This window comes from Mesocricetus auratus, unplaced genomic scaffold (genome assembly GCF_017639785.1).
Source record: "Mesocricetus auratus isolate SY011 unplaced genomic scaffold, BCM_Maur_2.0 Super-Scaffold_100025, whole genome shotgun sequence".
NCBI lineage: Eukaryota > Metazoa > Chordata > Mammalia > Rodentia > Cricetidae > Mesocricetus > Mesocricetus auratus.
This window is the reverse complement of record NW_024429206.1, coordinates 8,010,901-8,034,075: the sequence shown is the minus strand read 5'-3', so window position 1 is coordinate 8,034,075 and position 23,175 is coordinate 8,010,901. Positions and strand designations below refer to the sequence as shown.

The 23,175-nt window shown below is 47.7% G+C and overlaps 1 protein-coding gene across 1 annotated transcript in view; it reads left to right on the top strand.

Moving 5' to 3' along the window:
• Positions 1–412: 412 nt before the first annotated feature.
• Positions 413–23,175, top strand: part of Srrm4 (serine/arginine repetitive matrix 4) — a 154,265-nt gene continuing 131,502 nt past the window's right edge. The window contains exon 1 of the mRNA XM_005078986.4: positions 413–951. Coding sequence (XP_005079043.1) covers positions 821–951 — 131 coding nt within the window. The 5' untranslated portion in view covers positions 413–820. The remainder of the gene's footprint in view (positions 952–23,175) is intronic.

Here is a 23,175-nt window from a genome sequence, read left to right as displayed (position 1 = left end):
GATAGGTGGGGCTGTTTTCACTAGCTCCCTCAACGGAAGATGCGCTCTGAGTCTTGCATAGGGAGGTGGCCCAGCCCCCGGGAGTACGCTTGCAAGGGTTGAGGGGAAGGCCCACGACGACGGACGGGTGAGGGCTGGGACGAGGATGTGCTGGGACGAGGATGTCCAGTTTGGTTCTGTTGCCGGTGCTGGGGTCTCTTAGAAGGGTCAGAACAGCAACTCAGTGGCCACCAGGCCTAGGAGACAAGCGCACGCCCCGCCCTTTCTCCTCCCCAGACCTGCGGGCTTTTGTTATGCAGATGGCGGCGGGAGGCTGAACCACAGAAGGAGGGGTTGCTGGGGAAGGAGGAGACAGAGAAGGGGAGGGAGGAAAGTACAGCTCGCGCGACCAGCCTCCTCTTCCAACGTCACATTGTGCAAGAGACAAAACCCGGGCGCGCTGGAGCTCACACGCGCACGCACGGCAGACGCCCCGGGTCTCCTCCTCTCTGTTCTCTGCGCGGTAGAGAAAGCCGGCCCAGCTTTGCTTTGCTGAGAACGCGGAGCTCAGCCGGCTCCCAGCGCAGCTTAGAACCGAGCCTGGAGGTGAACCCAGCCGGGGGACCACCTTCAATCTCCGCTGCCTGGCCAGCCTGAGACGTCCCATTCTATCCCATCCCCCCCCCCCGCCCGCGCACAGAACTCTGATATCTCCCCACCCCACCCCTAGGGGTTTCACGCGGACAGCGCCCCGGAGCCCTGGGCGTGCCATCGGGTTTGGATTCCACATTTCAGCACTTCGGACAGCGCCCCGGTCGCTCGGACTCCTTGGGCTTTCAGGATGGCAAGCCTTCAGCAGGGTGAGAAACAGCTGTTCGAGAAGTTCTGGAAAGGGACCTTCAAAGCGGTGGCCACTCCACGTCCCGAGAGCATCATCGTTGCCAGTATCACAGCCCGCAAGCCGCTGCCAAGGTAATGACCTCGTTCGTGAGCTGGAGACACTGGAAGGTCCCCCTTTTTTATTGCCTGCGCCCCCAAATCTTGACAGGTGGACTCAGGCACCTGGGTTAGGGTGCCTGGACCATGCCCATCATACCCATTATCTCACGCTGGAACACGGGGGATATTCGTTTGGGTAGGAAAAGGCTGTTGAAAGGGGACAGGAATTCTTTGGTAGGGAACAACACTCCCACAGACTCCACACCTCCTATGCAAAAACCCCTTTGCTTTCTTAGGGTGGGCGGTGTGGCTCGGCTATGTACTTGACTGAAAACTTTTCCAGCTATTACCAACCCCATAGGTTTGGGGAGGCAAAGCAGTGGGGGATTTGAGGTTTTGGGGGGAAGCTGTACAAAACATGAACTCAGCTCAGTGTATTTTAAACCTCAACTCCAAAACTAGTGGGCTCTGGGCTCTGGGCTCTGGACTCTGAACGTTTGACAAAAGCCCATATGCTATTCCTTCAAATACACCCAAAACAGCACCCTCCTCCATGCTTCGCTGAGGCTGCTGCTAGTGTTGATTTTTTTTTTCCTATCCAGCATCCAAAGCCGAGACTGTGAGCTCAAAGTCAGCATGAGAGTAATTGTGGAAGTTTTGTTTTATTTTTCAGAATCTGGTGGCTTTGAACTTTGGAATGAGTTGTGTTCCTGGGGTAGTACTAAAAAATGATTGGAGGAGAGAATAAGGGAAGAAATAAGAGGTAGGAAAAAAAAAGAGAACAGGATGCAGGGTGAAGAAGAATTGTGGGGGTGGGATACACAGAAGCCTTCCATGGCAGAGGAAAACCCAGTGTTTTCTTAGATCGTTAGGTTTAGAAGAGTTTGAGATGAAGGCTGTGCCCTCGTCAGGGAAAATCAAGGCTGTATGAAAACTCATCTCTTGGTGCTGCTGGCTGAGTGGTTCTGAGTTACAGGGAAGAAGTGGATCTTGGGGGAGACCACTCGCAGGATTGATTAACCCTGGCAGGCAGCATTAGGGAATAGATTGAAAACATGTCTGGGAACGAGACGCTGACAGAATGCCTGGTCTAGCAGCAACTAAGACTGAACTTTCCGGCTAGTGTGGGGTCGACAAAGGTTGATTGGAGAAGAATATCTGAAAAGAGCAAACCCACACCCAGGAACTTTTCTTTGTTACAGTGAGGCTCAGACAGCTCTTTAGACAAACGGAGCATCCTATGTGGGGAATGGATGGATGGGAAGCAGGAGAGACCAGCAGAATGTGGAGCCTGTAAGCAGAGGCCAATTTCTGCACAGGAGAGGGGTAAAGCCCATTGATAGGAGCTGGAGGGGGGAGTGTGACACCAAGTGTCATTAAAGCCGGTGCGCGTCTGCTTGTTCAGAGGTTCTTTGTAGAGTTTGACGTCAGCGCTTTTATCTTCCTGGTCTTCTGCCGCTGGCTTCACCTTCTTGCTTCTGCTGTTGGCACATCAGTGCTGCACTGGCCAGCGACAATGGCCTTGGATAGAGGGACCAGGGGGGATTTGTCTGGTGACAGAAGTATTTGGTCCACAGTTTTCTATCTAATTTAGGAGTACATTGGGAAGGAAAACAGGTTCTTGATGCTGTTTTAATTTAGAAAAAAATGTCCCTAATATAACCACACATGGAACCTTCATGGTTCTTTCTGTCTGTCTGTCTGTCTGTCTGAATCAACCAACATACCTTTTTTTGCCAATAGCTTTGATCATATGAATTGACTGAGAGACATCTTAGCCCTACAGTTTTTATTCATTTTAATTTCATCTGTGTATGGCTTTTTACAAGAGTTCTGTATTTTCTCGCCCTTGATGTGTTTTAATGTCCTGGGTTTCTAACCTCCGTGACAACACCCTTGAAGTTTATGTCAGAGTTCTTGATTGATATTATACAAGAATACTTCTATGATTGACAGCACCTTTCTGTAGAACACATTCTAGTCTGTGGATGTGTTACCTAATCCCAGGTAGAGATTGCAGAAAGGCCTGGGCTTAGTTTTGTTTCAACAGACTAAATGTAAGACCGAATTATCCCCATTCTCACTCACATCAGCTGCATGCAGCATCAGTGGGCAGTTCCGGTTCCCTTCCCGTGTTCTGTATCCCCTGGAGGTTGGGAATGGCATGTGTCCAAAGCTGAGCTGTTAGAAGGAAAAAGGAGAAAGATGCTGCATAGCTTCAGCAGTGACTCCTTTTGAGACAAGCTATGGACTTGTTCTCATCAGAAATGTTTAGTTATTTGAACCAAGCCCAGTTCAGTCAGAGGATCGACGCCAACTCATGACTGTGGGACGATCTGGGAGGTGTGGGTGAACCACTATCCAATCCTGTTGGTTACACACTTAATATTCGATTGTAGATGAGGGTCCCTCCCCTGGATGAACCTCTCTAGGATATGGTAAGTCTCTGGCTGAAGGTAATTTAGTACCAGGACTGAGGTATGCATTTTAAGCTGTTGATTCCCCAGCAACATGTGTATGACAGACAATTGCTTTCTAAGCAGAATGCACCCTTGGCCCCTCCCCTGCCCACCCCTCGTGTGAGGCATTCTTGATGAGGCAAGAGTTTTTATCACGCATAGCATCAAATTTCAAGTAGATGTCTGGCTCAAATGCCGGGATGGCAGAGCATAGTGAGATGCTAGGCACCATAGTCATTGCTCAAGTTACTGATGCGTCAGAGAACCTGGGGTCCTGTCCTGGATCTTTGGCTTCCTGACCAAGAATCTTTACCTCACCAAACATGTTTTCCAGTCTGAAAATAAGATCTGCACCTATCACTACCTCAGTCTGTGTGAGGACTGAGCCAGGTGAGACTCTACAATGTGAGTGGCATACAGTGCTTGCTCGATAGAACCTTTGTCCTGTAAGGAAGCTCATGGTTGCTAAAAGGAAACACAAACTCTCTAGTTCTGTTTCATCTCTCTCTCAAATAATGCTGACAATTGACATTTTGAAAGTTCAGCTCTGGACAGGCTACTAAATTCAGGTGAAATTGATACATGTGAGGTCAAGTAGGGATAACCACACATAGCTCCCCCTCCATGTAAGTGGCTTAATTTTTCTTCCTATTACTGTGATAAAATACCCCCCAAAGAAACTCAAGTGAGAAAGGGTTTATTTCAACTCATAGTTCAAGGGTCTAGAACCACATGGTGGGGAACTCAAGAGGGTGGGAACTGCAGGCAACTGATCCCGCTGACTCCATAGCCAGAGACAGAGTGATAACACTCAGGCTCAGCTATTTCCTCCTACAGCCCGAACCTAGGGAATGGTGTCACCCACAGTGGTGGTTTTCTCACTTCCACAAATCTAATGAAGGTCATTTCCCATGGGCTTCCCAGAGGCCCCTCTCAGCGATTCTAGCTGAGATCAACCAGCATGAAAGAGTTGCTCTTTTCCTCTCTGCTTGTTGAGTTGGGGGTGGGGCACAGTGAAATCTGGATTCTGAATTGATCCATAAACCCCTTATAGAATATCCTATGAAGCAGGGCAGCGGTGGTGCACACCTTTAATCCCAGCACTAGGGGGGAGGGCAGAGTCAGGCGGATCTCTGTGAGTTTGAAGCCAGCCCAGTCTACAGAGTGAGTTTCAGGACAGGCTCTAAAGCTACAGAGAAATCCTGTCTCAAAAGAACAAGAACAAAGAATAGCCTTTGGTTTGTATAGAACACATCGGGTACTGGCAGTCTTAAACTCCTCCCCCTCCCTTTTTTAAATGTCATAATCCTCACTCTGAGTTTTATCAAATCTATAGTGATTATGTAATTTATAGTTCACATCAATAATTCTTTAAGAACAAAACAGGGAGCCCAGGCTTGGTGGTGGACACCTGTAGTGCAACACTCAGGTCATTGTAGCAGGAGGATTCTAAGCTCACATCAGCCTGAATGGCATGGTGAGACCCCGAGAGAGGGGATGAGGAGGAAGGAAAAGTAAGAAAGAAACCAAGAGGAGGGGGAGAAAAGGGGCTGATCATATGTGATATTGGGGAAAAGGGTGTTTCCTCTTACACTCCCAAGTCACACTCCATCACTGAGGGAAGTCAGGGCAGGAACTCAAGCAGGGCAGGAACAAGGAGGCAGGAGCTGATGCAGACACCATGGAGGGATGCTGCTTACTGGCTTGCTCCTCATGGCTTTCTCAGCCTGCTTTCTTAAAGAATCCAGGACCGCAATCCCAGAGATGGCCCCACCCCCAGTGGTCTGTACCCTTTATCAATCATCAATCAAGGAAATGCCATCAGAGGTCTTGCCTACAGTCCAATCTGAGGGAGGCAGTTCCTAAATTGAGACCGCCTCTTCTTCCCAGGAGACTCTGGGATGTGTCAGGTTGACAGCTGAAGCTGAGTAAAACAGAGAGACACATGAGCACACACACAGAGGGGAAGAGGCTGGGAGGGGGAAGGAGGGAGAAAGAGAAGGAGGCGGGAATGTGATAACTATTTAGAATGAAAATTTCAACAGGGATGATCCTAAGAAAACCAAAACAAGCTCAGCACAGTCAGACCTGGGCATACAGTACTTGGCAGAACACGCCCCCACACTCCAGGAATCAATAATGTCAAAGACATGCAGGGAGACCTCGCTCTTATCCCCACAAAGGAGAGTCACATTGTTAGGTGTCCCTTTAATTCCTTTGTTAATCTGTCGGCCTCAAAAAGTTTGTACCTAAGAAGTCCGTGATCAGCGTAAAACCTTGTCTTTGAAGCAGCTCAAACCGTAATAATCATATCGATAAATAGCCGTAGCTGGGGACTTAATGAACATGTAAAAATCATTAGGAATTAGCATATGAATTGTTTGCGGATGCATGAGTGTTTGTTAAGGGCTAGAACTGCACCATCCTTAAATAGAGTGTGCATTCCCTTTGCTATTTGTTTGGCAAGCTATTAATTTTCTTCAAAAGTCCTTTCCATGCAGAATACTCCAGAAGTCGACTGGAGCCCAGCCCCTGTCCAAAGGCTCATAAATTTTAAACTATTGGAGGTTTTACTGCATAAGGGGAAAGATGGCCAAATTGTAAAGCAAGGGGGAAAATGCCTTTAAACCATTTAACTTGAGACTCCCCTTGGTGCCAAGCAATCAGTTAACACATTTGTGCTGACTCCATCCCTGGGATCAGGGTGAGGGACATTTGGATGGTGCTTTTCTGACAACCTGTGGTTAAGAGCCAATGTCCTGAGGGTCACAGGAAATACTTGCCCTGGCCACGAACACATGCTCTTCTGGGAGAACAGAGTGACATGACTGGGGTCAAACATTTCGCCATCTGAAAGATTAAAATTTGTTGAGTGGCACACAGGGGTTAGTGGTGGGGACCCTTTGTGACATTTCTTCTGTGTTTGTTTGGCAAATGTGGATTCTTTAAAGAAGCACGGTGTGGAGACGGTCAAGGGATGTTGCATGGGCTGATTGACGAACACAAGACTCCAATGTGGGGGAAGCCGAGCTCTCTCCCAGCCCCACTGTGTCTGACAATCTCAGGGTTCTAATCAATTCCATTGAACGACACATGCTGCAAACAAACTCTCCCTGGTGTCAGGGTGAGGCTCCCCAGATCAAGATGTCTGTGTGGCTCAAGGAGTAGGCATGCTATCCAGTAGAGGTCAGGAGTTTAGATCGAATGCCATCAGCCTTGCGAGTCTCCGTAAACTGCTTCCAGACTCCAGCAGCCCCCAAATTCTAATTTCTATGAGGAAAGAGGCCCCATTCATGGGCCTTATGCTCCACAAGTACATCAGGCATGGTTAAGGGTCACAATAAATTAGAAACCTATCCCTCCTTTCTGGAAACCTGGGTCTGTCTTCCTGCAAGATGGAATTGGCTGGGACTTAGAGTTCTTCAATGGTTTGTTATAAAGACTCTGTGGAGGCATAAAAGGATGTTCATGGGGTGCCCAGACTCCCTGACCTTGGCTGTCCTTCATGCCAATACTCTGGTGTGTGTGTGTGTGTGTGTGTGTGTGTGCGCGCGCGCGCACGCGCACAAGTGCCTATGCCAGTGCCTGTCACCACCCTGTGTATGTGCTTTGTGCGTGTATCTGCCTGTCTATCTGTCTGTGTCTGTCGTTGTGTTTCTCTGTGTGTTTGCATGTGTATGTTCAGGTGCACGCACACACGTGTGTATGTGTGTGTGCACATGAAAGACGGAGGACAACTCTGGGTGTTATTTAGTCAACCCTTCATTTTGCTTTTGACATTTTTTTCTCTTTTTCTTTTTTGAAAACAAAACTCTCACTGTCTGGAACTTGCCCGGTTAGATGGCGGCTAGCTTGTGCTCCCCTGAGAGCTGCCTGTCTCTGTTCAGTCAGGGACAGGCTGGCCAGTGAGCCCCAAGAGCTGCCTGTCTCTGCTTCCACAGCACTGGGGTGACAAGTTCCTCTGTTCATTTCTGCATGTGATTTTGCAGCTCTCCACAGAGGCTGAGCTCTGCAGTACTGTGTGCAGAATCTGCCCGGCATAGGAGCTGAACCAATGGTTCTGCCTACTACCTACAAACACTCGCTGCCTGGGAGAGTTTGCGCAAATGGTTTGACCTCAGTCTTGATTTCCTCATCCATAAAATGAACCAATAATAGCAACCACTTCAGAGAATCATTGAGGGGGACTGAATGAACTCATTTCTGGATGGCACTGCTTGGCACTCTGGAAGAACTTGTTCTGTGTTAGTTTTTGTTATCAATAATAAATCACAGTTTTTATTATTCCTTCAAGCTGGGCCCATGAGGGAGGAAAAGTCGAATGAAATGTGGCTCCTCCCTTCAGGGAAGTCAGAGTTTGCAGAAAGGGAGACACAAACGACAAATACAGGACCCTGTGTGGTCCAGCTTATGTACTCTGATGGGGTGGGCATGAAGGTACAGGGATGTAGTTCCAACAGAGAAGGGCGAGACTCCCAGCACACACAGCATGGGGACATTTGCTCATATCCACGGTTCTCCATAAGTATTTGACCTGTGAAATAGATATGAGTTTATCTTTTCATTAATTTAATCTACCAATGAGATGTGATAAGGAAGAAAGAATGGGGTCTTTGTGCTCAAGAGGGCCTCAGAGACCATTTCTTCTTCCAAGAGCAAAAGCTGGCAAAACCATCCAGGGGGTGTCACTGGTGGTGGGGTTGTGACATCACCTGTGGGGGGCACCAGAAAGGAACAGCCCATGTAATACAAAATTCCCAAACCTCCCCCAGTGCCGCTGGCTCAAGGGCACTGTCTCTGGCATGGGCCATTAGGTTTCTTGTCTTTCATGGTCTAGATAGCTAATATAAATGCATTCTGTGTGCTCTGAGCAATCAGTGATGATGGGGGGACATGGCAGAGAGCCCACAGACACCGAGTGTAGCCCTGCCGATAGGGGAAGGAATGCACCAAGCAGAGGCAGCTGCATCTGACTGCAGCATTGAGTTGTATTTTCGCTCATTCACATCTTCTATGGCTTTATTGAGATACTGCACAGTACAGTAGCAACGGAGCAACAGGAAGTCCCTGCTCTTGTGGAAGAAAAAGACATGGATAGGGAGCAAAGCACCAAACCAACAAACAAATAGATGATCAGGTGACAGTCAGCCCTGCAAAGAAAACAAGAAAGGGGTGTGGGGTGGGTGAGGTGGGAGTTACTTTGTGGAATATAGTGGTGGGCAAAACATTCAAGTTAGAGGGAACAGCGGGTCCTGGGGTGGAGCATGCATGGGACATTTGAAGACCAGTAGAGGGAGAAAGAAGGGAGTGGTAGCTATAGAAGACACCTCCCGAGATGCAACCGGAGCTAGATCAAGGGAAACCTTGTGAGCCTGGGAAAGTGTCCCCAGACTCTAAACTCTTGATCCTTCCCCAAGGAATCCTGGAAGCCTGGGTCCCCATCCTAATTGCTCCAGTCCCTACTCCAATGTAGCCAGGGGTGACTGTGAGCAGGGCAGCTCCTTCCTGTGTTAAAATGAAGCAGTGACATTTCCAGTCTCTTTGACTGTGTCCCATCAGGACACTGAGACAGATGCTTTTACGACCTGACTCTCCTGGTGGTAAATTTTGTTCCCAGGGTGTCAGGGAGATGAGTCTTGACTATGTCTCATGGCCTGGTGTGTAAACCTGAGCTGTTCCTTGCACTCAGAAGCAGTCTCCAAGCTCTGCACACTCTCAACTCTCTGTCTCTCTCTGTTTCTGACTCTGTCTCTTTCTGTCTCTCTCTCTGTGTCTCTGTCTCTGTCTTTGTCTCTGTCTCTGTCTCTCTCTCTGTCTCTCTGTCTCTCTCTCTGTCTCTGTCTCTCTCTCTCTCCCCCTTCATCTTGAAATCTTGCAGAGAGAGATCCCACACACTACAACCTCTATGTGGAGTTACATTAAATAAAATTTCGGAATTAGGGATCATAGAAACAAAGCCAAGGCAACTATAGGAACCGGCTGAAGCGTAAAACAGTTATTAAGTAATTCATGTCCACACCTGCTTGTTGTAAACAAGCCAAGCCGTAAGAGTTTCTGGACACAAATGTGTCACACTGGGGAGAATCCCTTACTTGGTGGAGTCTCAAAGCTCAGATCATGCCCGCAGTTTCACAGAGCAGAAACGTCCACCGATGATGGGTCACTGTTCACCAGTTTCATTAAAACTTAAGCTTAGCCAGAGAACTGGAAGCCTGGAAGACAGTTACAGGCCTGTGGGAAGAGAGGCGTGGGCCAGTGAGAAGGCTTAGTGGATAGAGGCACTTTCAGCCAAGCCGGATGGCCTGAGTTCAATCTTGTGGTATAAAGAGAAAACTGCATCAAGGTAACTTTTTTCCTTCTGTGAGTTTAATTAACTTGGGTACTTGTTACAAAGATGCCAAGCTGACCCTCACCGTTACCAATATTCACAAGTGACAACGTTCCTCTATGGGGTTCAGAGGAGAATAATTTGAGCTGCAAAGGCCAGGGACAACATCTTTCCCAGTCTTTGTGGGATTCTAGAACTTATTACAGGAATTAAATGTGTGAACAATGAGCAAGGCTAATACAGCCAGAAGTGCAGATGAGGAAGCAGAAGCACGAAGCAACACCAGAATGAGAGTAGAAGAGCCTGGAGGCCCTTCAAAGTCCTCTTTCACAGGTTGAGGACCAGAGGACACGATTTAGAGTATTTATAACAAAGAATGCATACATAATTTATAGATACGAGTACATATTGTTGTTTCATTATTTTCCTACTGAGAGATATGTCATGAAAAAAAGAGAAAAAAGACAGACAGAAACAAACCCCTGAGCTAGGGAAATGGCTCTGCATTTAATGTATTGATCTTGCAGAAGACCCAAGGTCAATTCCTGGCATGCACTTTCCTGATCTCACAACCTCCTGTAACTCCAGCTTCGGGGAATCTGACACCCTCTTCTGGCCTCCACCGGCACTGCACACTCACAAGTGCATAACCTCCAACAAACATGCACATAATTAAAGATAAAAACCTTTAAAAGGAGAAAGCAGGGTGTGACACGTGCCTTTAATCCCAACATTGGAGAGGCAGAGACAGGTGGGTTTCTGTGAGTTTGAAACCAGCCTGGTCAGCTGAGGCTACATAATGGGACTGTCTCAGACAGACAGACAGACAGAGAGCTCTGGGTCCAATGCCATAGTCTCTGGTTTGTACAAGCATTTCTATTGCTGTCAGCTGATGAAACACCAAGCCCTCTCTTGCCACCTCAGGCCGCTTCCTGCCCAGTCAGGGTCTCTGTGGCATAGTCTGTCCACTGACTTGCCTGGGGATCCTGATGAGATGTCCATCTGCCCCCAGACTGTGCCTAGATGAGCAGGTGAGCAGCTAGGCCATTTTGGGCATCAAGTTTCAGAGCCTCTAGAAGCAGAGGACAATAGACTTTTGTTCATCCAGTTCCTCTGCCCCAGCCTCCCCCCTACAGCCAGGTGGCAGGTGATTCTGGGGCCCTGTCCACTTCCAGAGATGCAGTGGGCATCTGAGCGCTGGTGCTGTGTGGGCTGGAGACCATGAAACGGGGCATTTGGAGCAGAAATAAGAGGCCATTATCATCCTGGTGCTTTTCTACCATCCCACGCCTGCGACACCACTGTAACCTCATCATGATCAGCCCGTAGGCAGGTGAAGGGGTATCCAAAGGACACATCTCATGAACTGAAACATAGCCTCCGTAACTTAGGGACAGAGACCAAGGCACAGAACAAGTGTAGCGTTTCAGGACACATCAGAAAGACAATCTAAGAGTTAATGCTGGCATACGTGCCATTTTACATCCAGTCCCAAGACACCACAAGGCTCAGAGGTCTCTGGGGAAAGAAGCAAAAGTATTGATCGATTCTCCTTTCACAAGTAGACAAATGAAGCTCAGGGGTGTGGAACGGTTTGCCTGAAGTTAAACCATGGAACAAGGTGCATCCTCATCCTGCTGTTGGGCAAACTGCCACTGTGGGTTTTACTCAGTTTTTATATCAATAAATATCAATTTTATGCCCATTTTACAGAAGAGGAAACTGGGGTCTTGCAATTATTTGACATTGACATAGATGCCAGATCTTTTGGTCCATACTTGTTTTTCCATCCCTCTGAGTTACAAAGTCCCTGGATCTAAGGGGGACATACCTCTAGTGTAGACCCTCAAAGCCAGGGGAGAAAGGACCAGACACCTTTACTTACTGAACAGGCTGTATGCCAGAGCTACCTCTATAAACATCAGGGTATCTGGTCACCTCACCATGGAGAGGCCCAGCATGTAATAAACCAATTCACCCAATCCCCTTGCAGTGGCTTTAGTACAGGAGCTGAAATTAGGGTCCCAGTGACAATGGAGGTGTTTGATGTTTCCTTGGGGGTCTCAAGATGAAGTGGGTGTCACAGAGATCCCAGTAGTGGCTCTTGTGACTGGCTGCTAAAGGCATGTTTGCTCCCCACACTTGGATCCAAAGAGTCACCCGCTATAGCTCTCCATATTTTGCGCTCTGTGTCCCCAGCCCTCTGGCCATCCCACCACAGGAAAATGTGAGCTCCCATTCACCAAGCAGATGCTCTTTCAGTGCCCGTTGAAGGGGCTATGCAGCTGGAAGGGCTCTGGTCCTCTGGTTAAACCAGTGCGGCCACTAGCATGTCCTTAGCTGCCCCCCAAGCCCAGGTGTCTGCCCTGTAAAACAGAGATGGGATGGTCATTGATTCTTGCTAGGAGTTGAGTATGGAGATGGTCACCCTCAGTCACTCAAATTCATGTCCAAGAGAATTTGAGCGTGGAGTAGAGCGACATGTAAGACACACTGAAGTTTTACCCCTGATTGGGGTAAAACTTGAACCTGAGAATCTGAAAGGTCTGTGCTTGACTTTGCAGATAAAGAAAGATAGTCATGGGCATTGCCCAAGGCACACAGTATAAGGCTATCCAGAGTTTCTCACCCCCAGAATTCATCCATCAAATGCCATAGTCATAGCTAACTACTGATAATAGCTTTTGAATACTTGGTGTTTGCCCAACCCTGAGCAAAATGCTTTATCTGCAGTCACTTGCCCTTTGAGGGAGGTAGTAGGTACTGTGGCATTTTGTAGATGAGAAGACTGGGGAGGTGGGGAGGTGGTCTAAGGTCACGCAGCTAGGTAATGGTAATGCAAGAGCTATAGTTTGAATCCTACACTGATAACACTGTCTGGAATCTGCTTGTCAGACATAGGAAGGAAATTGGGGCACCATATGGGAACATGGAAGCTCTTGACAAGCTGCTTTCTTAGCCAATATATGGCTCCATCCTGCTCCATCTTGGTGCCTGCCACAATGGGGCATGGGAAAGAACATGGCTCAGGATGTCCATCCATTGGCACTGCCCTTTGCTTCTATTTGGGGAATTTTCAGTTTGATGCTTACATTAATGTCACAGTCTTCCAGGAAATAGAGACAAGGAGAGGAAGTTTTGATGGAGACAACCTACCCTAGGCTAGCTCACTTAGGCACCATGTACCCCAGGCCAGTTCACCTAGGCACAGACATTAGGCCGCTATGGTCATTTTTCACATACATGATTCCTCATGATTGCCGAGAACTAGACCAAGGCCTTCATTTGTTTCTTGTACAATCTTCCATGGTACATCTTATATCCATTGATTATTTATCCACCATCTAGTTATACATCCATCCATCTGTCCTTCCATCCATCTATCCTTTATCCATTTAGTCCTTCATTCATGCAATATGTATTCATCTGTTTTAAACTATTCTTTTTCTACCCACTCATCCACCCATCTATACATACAGCCTTCTGTGCAACTACTCATCCACCCAACCACTGATCTACTGATCTATCTATGTATCCACCCATCCATCATCCATCCATCTATCCATCTACTCAACTGTTTATCTGTCTACCCATCCATCAACTCATGCACACATGCACCCACCCATTTAATACTTATCCATTCACCTACTCACTTATATGATCATCCACTTACCCATCTGTCCATCTTTCATTCAACCAATATTTATCAAGATCTACTTTATTTTTATTTTATTTATCCTTTATTTAAATTAGAAACAAGCTTGTTTCACATGTCAATCCCAGCTCCCTCCCCATACTTTATTTACTTAACTAATGATAAAAAACTTGATAGTTGAGAATATTTACTTCAATATTCTAATCCTGATTCCTTCCTGAGAACTTAACAGCCAGGCATAGTGGGACACGCCTGTACTCTCAGCACTTGGGAGCCTAAGGGAGAAGATTTGGGAGTTCAAGTTCAGCCTGGATACAGAGCAAGACCCTGTCTCAAAACCAAACAGCAGCCAAATCAGTACCCAGAGACCTTAGGTTTTCTTCCTTTGGATTTATTTTTGATCTGGAGATTTTCTTGACTGTATTTACTTCACTCCTGTCAGGAAAAAAATCACAGCACTTGCCATGGTCCTTTCCTTACACCTGTGTCAAGGGATTTCACATCTTCCCTTTGGTTGCTTGCCCGTGCCTTCACCTGGCATTGATCTTCTATCACGAGCAAAGCCTAACAATTAATAAAATGCCTTCATTCTGAAGCTGCTTGCACTTGGGTTTGGGAGATATGTTTATAAATAATTAGCTGTCAGAAAACAGAATGGAAGTTACCACTGTCATAAACAGAACCAAGGCCACGACCTGCATCAAAGTGACTTGGGCAAGGTCACACAACTCAGCAGTTATAGAACAGGACTGTGGATCTCTCCATTCATAAAGCAGGCTGTGTGTTAGGTGATGTACAGCAATAATTTCACCACGTCTCGGCTCCAACCCCCTTCATCAGCATCCCCATCTCATAGAATGAGAACGTGGAGCTCAGAGGAGTTAAATGTCTTAGCAAATGCCATGGCCTTGCAGGGGTTGACATGAGGTCTGCAGTTCTGGTGTCACCTTTAAGGCTCCCCTGTCATGCCATCATGCTTCTGTGTGATTCTTCAGGGCTTGGGGGCAAGAGAAAGAGCCTGTCTTGAGTTGAGGCTTACCTCCTGTGGCTGAGGAAGTGGCAGGATGTTGATGGTCCCTCCTGCACAGGGAAGTCGTTCAGAAGGAGGACCAGAAATCCCATCTGGGCAAAGCTATCCTAGAAAGAGGCTTGTCAAACTTCCCTTGGAGCCTTGGGGACCTTAAAGGTGTTACTCAGGGGTCACACTCTCACTCAGACTGCAGTCTTTATGTTGATCCCTGCAAGGTGTGGCCTTCACCAGGTTGCTTAAATCCTCCATGCCCCATGCTCACCCTATCAAATGGGATACATCTTCAGGGAATGGAGACAGCAGGTATTAGCTGTTATTCTTATGTGTTCTTTTTTCCTAAAGGCTTATTCTTTTTAATTTTATGTGTATGAGTATTTCCACTGCATATATACATACCAGGTGAATGCATGGTGGTCATGGAAGTCAGAAGAGAGCTTCAGATTCCCTGCACCTGGAGATATAACCATAGTGAGGTTTCATGGAGGTGCTGCAAACTGAACCCAGGTTCTTTGTAGAAACGAGTTCTCATCATTGCTCAGTTGTCTCTAGACCCTCACAGATGTTCTTGACCAGTGCTAAACTTCAAGATGGGGCTCCAGGTAGGCATGAACTAAACCACATGTGGTGTAGACAGTAGGGCAGATAGACGTTTCTTAAGCACCAGGGTTTACCATCCATTTCCACTTGCTTATACTCACGCTTGGCATCACTGAAAACAGGCTTAATATTGCAAGAGAAGACAAGCTCAGAGAGATTATTCTATTTGCCCAAGATTGCCCAGCCTGGTAGAGCTCTAGCCATTGGTTATCAGTTGAAGCATGTTACCATGGTGATATACATCATCCCTGCCCATGTGGCTCCTGAGTAGTCCACACTCCATCCCTAGAAGCAATCTCTTTGTTCAGGGGACTCTTTCTTCTTTTGTGTTTCTTTGAACCTCTCTTTAAGTTCCTACCCCCAAGGGCCTCGGGGCTTCTGAAAAGCAAAAACTGGGACTTGCTTGTATCCTTCCTGTCTGCAGCCTTGGCACAGCCTCCCTGGTCAGAGAAGGTAGAGTCCTGGCTTGACAATAGGGAAAATAGAGAGAAGGAAATCCACAAAGACTAAGTCTCAAAGTATTGCCCTCCTGCATGTGCAGTAGTCCCCAAGCAATACTCCACCTACCCCAGGCCTCTGAGACTCACTGCATCTCTTGAGAGAGGACAGTTAACTGAAAATGAGCAGTAACTTCTCCAAGTTAACCAGTAGAATGGGTGCATGTTTGATATCCACATTTAATGGGCATTTAATGCATGCTCCTGAGCCTGAGACTCACATAACTCAGTAGGTAGGCTACCCCAATACCTAAGGTGAGTGCTCCAAGAGGAATTAGATACTCCTTAGAGTGAAAGCCAGGCTACTGAACCAAGTTACCGTGCCTAACAATAGGACAGTAGAGCTCTGTAGATAGTTAACAGCTACAATCCACTAACAATGCCTGCCAGAAGCACTGTGTTGAGGTAGTTTCTGGGGCTGTATCTAAGATCCATTAGTGATGTCTGTCACTGGTGTAGGATAAGGAGGTTGTAGTGCATATGATATGCATTTCTTTTTCTTGAAGAGCAGCTTGTTTTTTGAAAGCTCGTATGTTCATAGCAGGATCCCTTTCTCTACCACAACACACTTTGTAGAGGAGCAAACAGTGTCTCAGAAGGTGATGTCATTGGCCCAAGGCTAAAGAAGCTCGTCAGCAGTTAACCAGCTCTTATAATTACTGTTAAATACATAAACCATTAGTCTGAGAAATAGAAGTGTCAATAGAGGAATCATCGTGGAACATGTTAATTAGTGTGTGGATGTATATATTTGACCAAAGAGCGTTGTCTTATTTATCTCCGTACTCCCATCACAGCACAGAGCTGAGGACATGAGTGCTCCCTGACTGATATTTACTGAGAACTGTGGATATATACAGTGTGGTGTTCAGCATTCTGGGATGTGGTGGGTGGGGTGGTTCAGAGGATAAAGGGACTTAGCTATGCATGTACCGGAAAGCATCTTGCTTAACATTTGGCACACGCTGGGTGGACAGTAAGTGTTTGTTGAGTCATGGAGTGCTGAAGAGGCTGAATACAAGGCCGCATTCAGAAGACTTGAGAAACCATCTTGGAAGGCAGGGCGACATTGTTTGGGTTCTCTGGGGGGATGTGAAGAGCCTGAAGAGTAGGGCGCTCGCTGCTGAATATGAGGATGCTAGGCTGAGAGCACACATTTTGCAGTAGCCTCAGGCAAGTGACGGGAGGACATGCCCTGCGTCTGGGCGGCTCTGTTTCCAGCTTGGTGTGCTGCCAACAGGGTACTAGGAGGCTGCAGAAGCCATGCCTACTGTTTGGACCCCGGAACTTAGAGTCTGGGCAATGCCAGCTTTGCCTTACCTGGATCTCCTGAATACCATGCAGAAGGTTTGGGGGAATGTGGACTCCTAGGGCCTGGTTCTCTCTCGTTTGTGTCTTTCCCCAGCTGTGCCCTGCCTTACAAAGCTTAAGGGAGATTTATCTTATCTGCAGTGTTGTGCACTGCATTTTTAAAGAGTCTCAAATTATGGAGTCATTGGGAAAGGGGGAGACTTATTTTTCCTTTTCACTTCTGAGATGAGAAAACTAAGAGTTATTTATGAAAATGGCAGTCACACCAGGCATTGTTCTGTGCGTATCAATACATGTTCATTCATTTAACTCACAATACCTACAAGGCATGGGCCTTCTTCTGGTTGGTTTTTGGTTTCTTGAGTTAGGGACTCACATAGCCCAGGATGGACTACTACAGAACCCCCTCCCCCATCCCCCACACTCACATACAACAACAGTAAGTAAATTTTTAGCTGGATGTAATGGCACACACCTACAAACCCAGCACTGGAGAGGCAGAGAAAAGTGGATGTCTGTGAATTCAAGACCTGCCTACTCTACATAGAGAGTTTCAGGACAGCCAGGGCTGTATAGTGAAATACTGCCTTTAAAATTTTTTTAAAAATAATATCAGGCATTGGGAAGGACCTCCCTGCAGTGCTCTGGGCTGAGCTTTGTGTGGCACTTTGGTGCATGACACATTGCACCGTGCCCATGGAAGCGGATACTCAGTGTAGCGAGGGCTCTTCTAGTGTGTGATTTCACTCCCTCAAGCCTTGGTTTTATCAGCCACAGAATAGGACATATCAATCTCCCCCAAGGCTACCGTGCAGACTGGATACACAAACTGGGAATGAACCTGGCACATGCATACATCAGAGACCTGCAATGCACCATGGAGATCCAGCCTCCCACCCTGGCCCATCTTACAGGAGAAAGCGATGCTTCTCAAGCTGGCTCCCCTTAAGGTTAGGTGTGAGCAATTACCAGGCTGGATTTGTCCTTGTCATCTGTAACCAAAGAGCACAATCCACTTGTGTTTAGCATCCCCCATCCCATTCCCAGCATAACAACTCCCTAAACAAGCAAACACTGGAACCAAGAAACTACACATCCTCAGTGAATTCATAACCAACAGCAGTTGATCCCATGTTATCAGTGACTGTCTTGTGACGATCCCAGATTTATTGATCTGCATTTGTCAGACCGGAGTAGAGGCTGAAGCTGGGTGACACTTTTTTAAGTGCAAGAGCATCTCCCAGAAAGGAGAGCTTGAAGGAAGAAGAAGGGAAACATGTTTGCCATTAAAACATAGATTTTGTGATTATAAACCAGCTAATCATGTGTAGCCCTGTCCTTACATTGTTGTGAGTTTTCTCAAGAAGCAGACCCTGTCAAGAAATTGAAAGCATTTGGGTTATGAGAGATTTTTTCCCCTGAATTCTTGGAGATTCTGAGAATGGGCATTAGAACTGACAGAAACCTGGGTGTGACTGGGTAACTATGGGGTCTATTTTACATTTGCTGATCGAGTCAGTGACATAGTGGGTATAAGGATGGTAATGTTATCCTATATGACTCTATTCTAGTATGATCTTTCTTTCCTATATGTCATGCTTTGAGTTCAAAAATGTCCCGCCTAAGGCTCACGTGCCATCACTTTGGTTTGGCTGCCAGCCGAGAGGTGTCTGAGTGGTGACTGGATCGGATGGTGATCCATCAGCCAATAAATAATAAAGTCACAGGCCATAAGCTGATGAAGTCTGGGTAGAGACAGTAGACCACAAGAAGCCAGGCTTTATGGAAACTTCTCGCTTCTCCTCTCTTTACTTCCTGGCTAGCATGAGGTGAGCAGCCATGGTGTCCATGAGATCTTCTCTAGGTTAATGCTTACTTCACCCCAGGCCCACAGTGACAGAATCAGGCATAGACTAATAATCCTTCTGAAAGACCAACCCCTTAGAGACCCAGAGCTCAAATACACCTGTCTTCCTTTGAAATTGTTTATCCTAAGTCATCTGTCCCATGGGAATAGAGGGGTGACTGACAAACCTTGTCACTACATAGCATTAGTCTCTGTCCCATTCTGAATGCAACGGCCACAATGGGGACTCCAAGTCACCCAGATGCTTGGGCCATGTGAATGACCAGCTCTGGATTCTGGGTGCTTTCAGCCCCTGCCACAGAGGGCAACTGTTCCTAGTGGGAGAGGCCAAGATGATGGGGATATTAATGGTACTATACCCAGAATTTATTGAGGGTTTATTCAGTTATACAGTTTTGTCCTCACAGCTGCCCTCTGTGGCAGCTATGTTTTCATTTTTCATTGTCTTCGTTTTACTGTCCAGAGAACGGGGACCCAGGGAGATGATGTTAGCCATTCAAGATGACATAGCAGAGGGCTGAGTCCCAGCCCTGGCTCCATAAGTACTGTGCAACACCGCTACCCATTTTCTCTGAGTTTGCAGGTCTGGGGTCAAGGAGGAAGGGCTTGCGGGAAGATGGGCAGACTCCAGGTACAAATGTGGCCGAGAATCAGACATATAAGTGAAACCAGCCTACTTAAGCCATTTTCTTCTTCTCAACGCCCCCCCCCCAACTCATGCCATCCAATCACAGTCCCCACAAAGCTCTGAACTTCCTGATTCCATCACAGCTTGAGTCCCAGCTCCTTGTACCCCTGTACTCTTAACCTTGATTCATGCAGACACACTGTGTGAAGGAGTTGTGTAGTTCACTAGCTAAATCGGGGCCGGGGGAGGGGCAGCTTTATACGTGCCTCCAGCATCTGTTTCCCCTACTTACCTCCCCTCCTGGGTTGGAGGTTTTTTTGGAGGCTTGTGGAGTTTATGAAGGGAAGTCACCCTCTAAAAATGAGGCACCGCATAGCTAAGACCAAAGGGATTGTCTTCATGGGCAGTAGAAAGGAAACAAAGACATCCTGGAAAGGGGGCTTGAATCTGCCGGCCTCACCCATTCCTTCTGCATCCGTTTCTCAGGAAGGGACCACTACTTCCCCTTCTGTTTCAAAGTCTTCGTTGTAGTGAAATGCTGAGGTAATGGTGCCTCAGCCTCCTGAGTGTCTGGGATTAGAGGCCTGTGCCACCAGCCCCTCCCTGGCTGTCCTCTGCCTCCTATAGAGCATTGCTCTATATGACATGTGACCCGAAGCATGCCCCCTTTGTGTCCAACACATTTGTGGAGCAGATGTGAGGCTTGGGCCCCACAGAGGCAAACTTTCCCTAGGCTTGCCCTTTTGAAAAAAATGTGGTGGGTTTGAGGCAGCTGCTCCTGACAGGGGTATGTTCTAGGAGGCCCAGCTTCCTTTGGATTCCCCCCCCACCCCCCCACCCCGTTTTCCATCCCAGGGTTCACAGATGCTGCCAGCACATCATTTTGGTAAAAGGCAGATCAGAAACAGAGAGGGAGGGCTCCAGCTGGCCAGAGACTGTCAGTAGCCTGGTCAGGTTCAAGTCTATTTCACAAGTCAGTCCTCCTGGGAGTCAGGAGTGACATGCAAGCAAAGACTATGTTCACACTACAAGGTCCCCCCAGGATCACTTAGCTTCCTGTGGGGGGTTGTGGGGGGGGCTGGGGGAGCCAGGGAGCTGGAGAGGCAGAAAGGGAGATGGTATGCAATGCCTAGAAAATAAGACCCCCCTCATGCCCTGTCCCCTGTCCCCCTGTCTCCCCAGACCACACTCTGGCTCTGTGGTCCACTCCCTTCTTCCGCAGCAGTTTAAGAAGTGGTCTCTCCATCATCACTCCACTGTGGTGCTTAGACACCCGAGGGCAGAGAAGACAAAACCTCATCTGTGACTCCTGGGGCTTCAAATTCCAGCCTTGCCAGTTACATTAAAACCTAGTTTGGAGTAGACACATAGAAGTTCTATGAAGGACTTACTGGGGGGGCTCCCCAAACCTTGGCTGTCTTAAGGGTGTGAGGGATGCCAAGGGCTCTGGGAAGAACACTTTCCTATGGAGAGAGCTTGGAACAAATGAGCTGCAGCCTGCAGAAGTCAAGGTCCCATTTTATAGATGAGAACATTGATGGAACACATCTATTTTAGAGCTGTGTCCTTTAGCAAGCCGTGGCCATACTGTGAGCCTTGGCTGCTTGATCTGTAATATGGAATTGATGGTTACATCAACCTCATACAAGGCCGAATGAGGACTACATGAAATACTGTACATCAGGTGCTTAAAGCATTGTTTACCACAAAGTGAATGACACACATTGACTTTATTAGTGTTGTCCTTGCTATTTTATCACTAAATATGTTGTCCGTTAAGGGTACCAGACTGGAACACAAGAGGATGGGATTCCAAATACAGGGATGGCTGGCTTTGGATTTGACCTGACTCTCTTGTTTAGCATTTTTGACAACAAATGAGCTGTGTGACCTTGTGTAAGATGCTTAACCTCTCTGAGCTCGGTTGCTTCATCTTGCCAGATGGGTCTCGCAGCCACTGGCCATCGAATGTCCAGGGAAGTCATGAGATTCCAATAAGATAATGGATTTGAACGAGCTTTGAGAACAGGAGTGCACTGGAGGAATTTTGGGATATTACGATTATTGCGGCCATTTCAGCCCCCTGGTGCCTTGGCTAGCCCATCTGTTCTGGGAGCTCTCCCTACTCTGGCTCCCTCCTTTTGGCTGACAGTCCTGGGCTGCTGCTGGGCCTGACATTTGGGCAGCTTCCAACGAGGAGTCTATCCTCTTCCATCTGCCCCTCAGTTTAACTCTTTTCTCGCCTTTCTTCTGGTCTGCAGGGATCTGATACAGGGCACAGGTGACAGCATAAAAGGAGAGATGCTAAAAGCCAGACACATCCCCCCTACACACACCTCATTCACCTCCCTGGGGCCAATGTGCTGAGATTCATGGCTTCATCTGCTGTGGACAGGGCAGAAACTGGGTAGGAGGTGGGGCCGAGGTTGAACCCAGTTCTGGGGAGGGGGGTGGTTCCTTGTAACACTCCTTAGCTTCCAAGCCCCTACTGTCCTAGCTCTTGGGGATGGGAGCACCAAGCTTCCTCTGACTCCTCAAGTTATCCTGAGTGAGTTTCTGCCTTCGAGGGAGTATGAGGCATAGGCTGTGTGTGTTGTGGTGGGGCTGGGTGCCTTTACCCCTCAGGAGCCTGAACTCTTTCTCACTAGTGTGGCCCTTAGCCAGACAACCGCGCTTCTCTGAAGCTAAACGACCATCACTTTTTCTAGGGTCAAACGGGACCACAAAGCGAGGAAGCTTCGGTGACCCCTGCTGCTACTGCAGATGCCTGCACGGCTGCTGGGATGGGGGAGGGACGGAAGGATGTTGCGAGGGGCCTTTGGCTGCAGACACAGAGGCCAAGGCTGGGAGCCAGTGAGCTGCTGTGTGGGCTGAGGGGAGGGACCTGCAGGAGGCAGGGTCTGCCTGTGATTGGCAGCAGGCGTGCTGGCAGATGGTCGTCTAAGTGGGCCACCCCGGGTCAGCTTTATGGCTCTGTGGTTTAACCCTTACTTTCCCAGCAGCCCCGGAGCCGCTAGGAGTTTTGGCTCCAGTGGGAGTCAGCAGACAGTAGTGGCTGAGTGTCTAACTAAAAGGTGGACTCTGCCTCTTACTGCTTTCCTATCCTACCCTTAGATACGCAGGGTGCCCCTGCTGGGGTGGGACACCCCAGTGTGCAAAGCCAGGCCCTGAATCCTCACAGTATGCAGCTGAACAGGACAGGGGAGAGGGGAGCCCGTTAATATATTCTGCTTTTGTTAACACTTAATTTTGTAAACGATGGTGTTGAAAGAAAAAATATCCTAGTATCCCGTGACTGAGGAGTATCTCAGGATTTATGATTCCTTTCTCACAAAACATATTTATTTCTCCCCCTTCCCTTCTCTCCCCATTCTGTTCCTTAGCCAATGTGGAAGAGGGTTGAGCACTTAAAATAATTTAACGATACAGGTTGAGGTATTATTTTGCAGCCCTGGCCAGATAGTAGTTGCCAGGTAGCCTAAACTGGTCTAGAATCCAAGGCAATCCTCCTGCCTCGATTTGCCAAGTGCAGATTACAGATGCAAACTGCAATGCCTATTCATTTCACCCACTATTTTTAATGCCCACATAGTATTCCATTTACCCAGCTACCATTGCTATGGGACTTCATCAAGGCATCGATGAAACAAATTCAGAGAGGTTGGGACACTTGTCCAAGGTCACAGAGCTCAGTGATATCAGCCTGAGCTTAAATTTTGGTTTTAGGATCTTGAAATTCAAATTTCTCTCTTTATTTGTGTATTTTAGGATAAAAAGGGAGAATTTAGGAGCATTATTCTTTTAAACTACTATGGCCCAGTCCCACACTGGGATGGAGGCCTGAAAACTCTGGGTTGTTTTTGTTTGTTTGTTTTGTATAGCTCA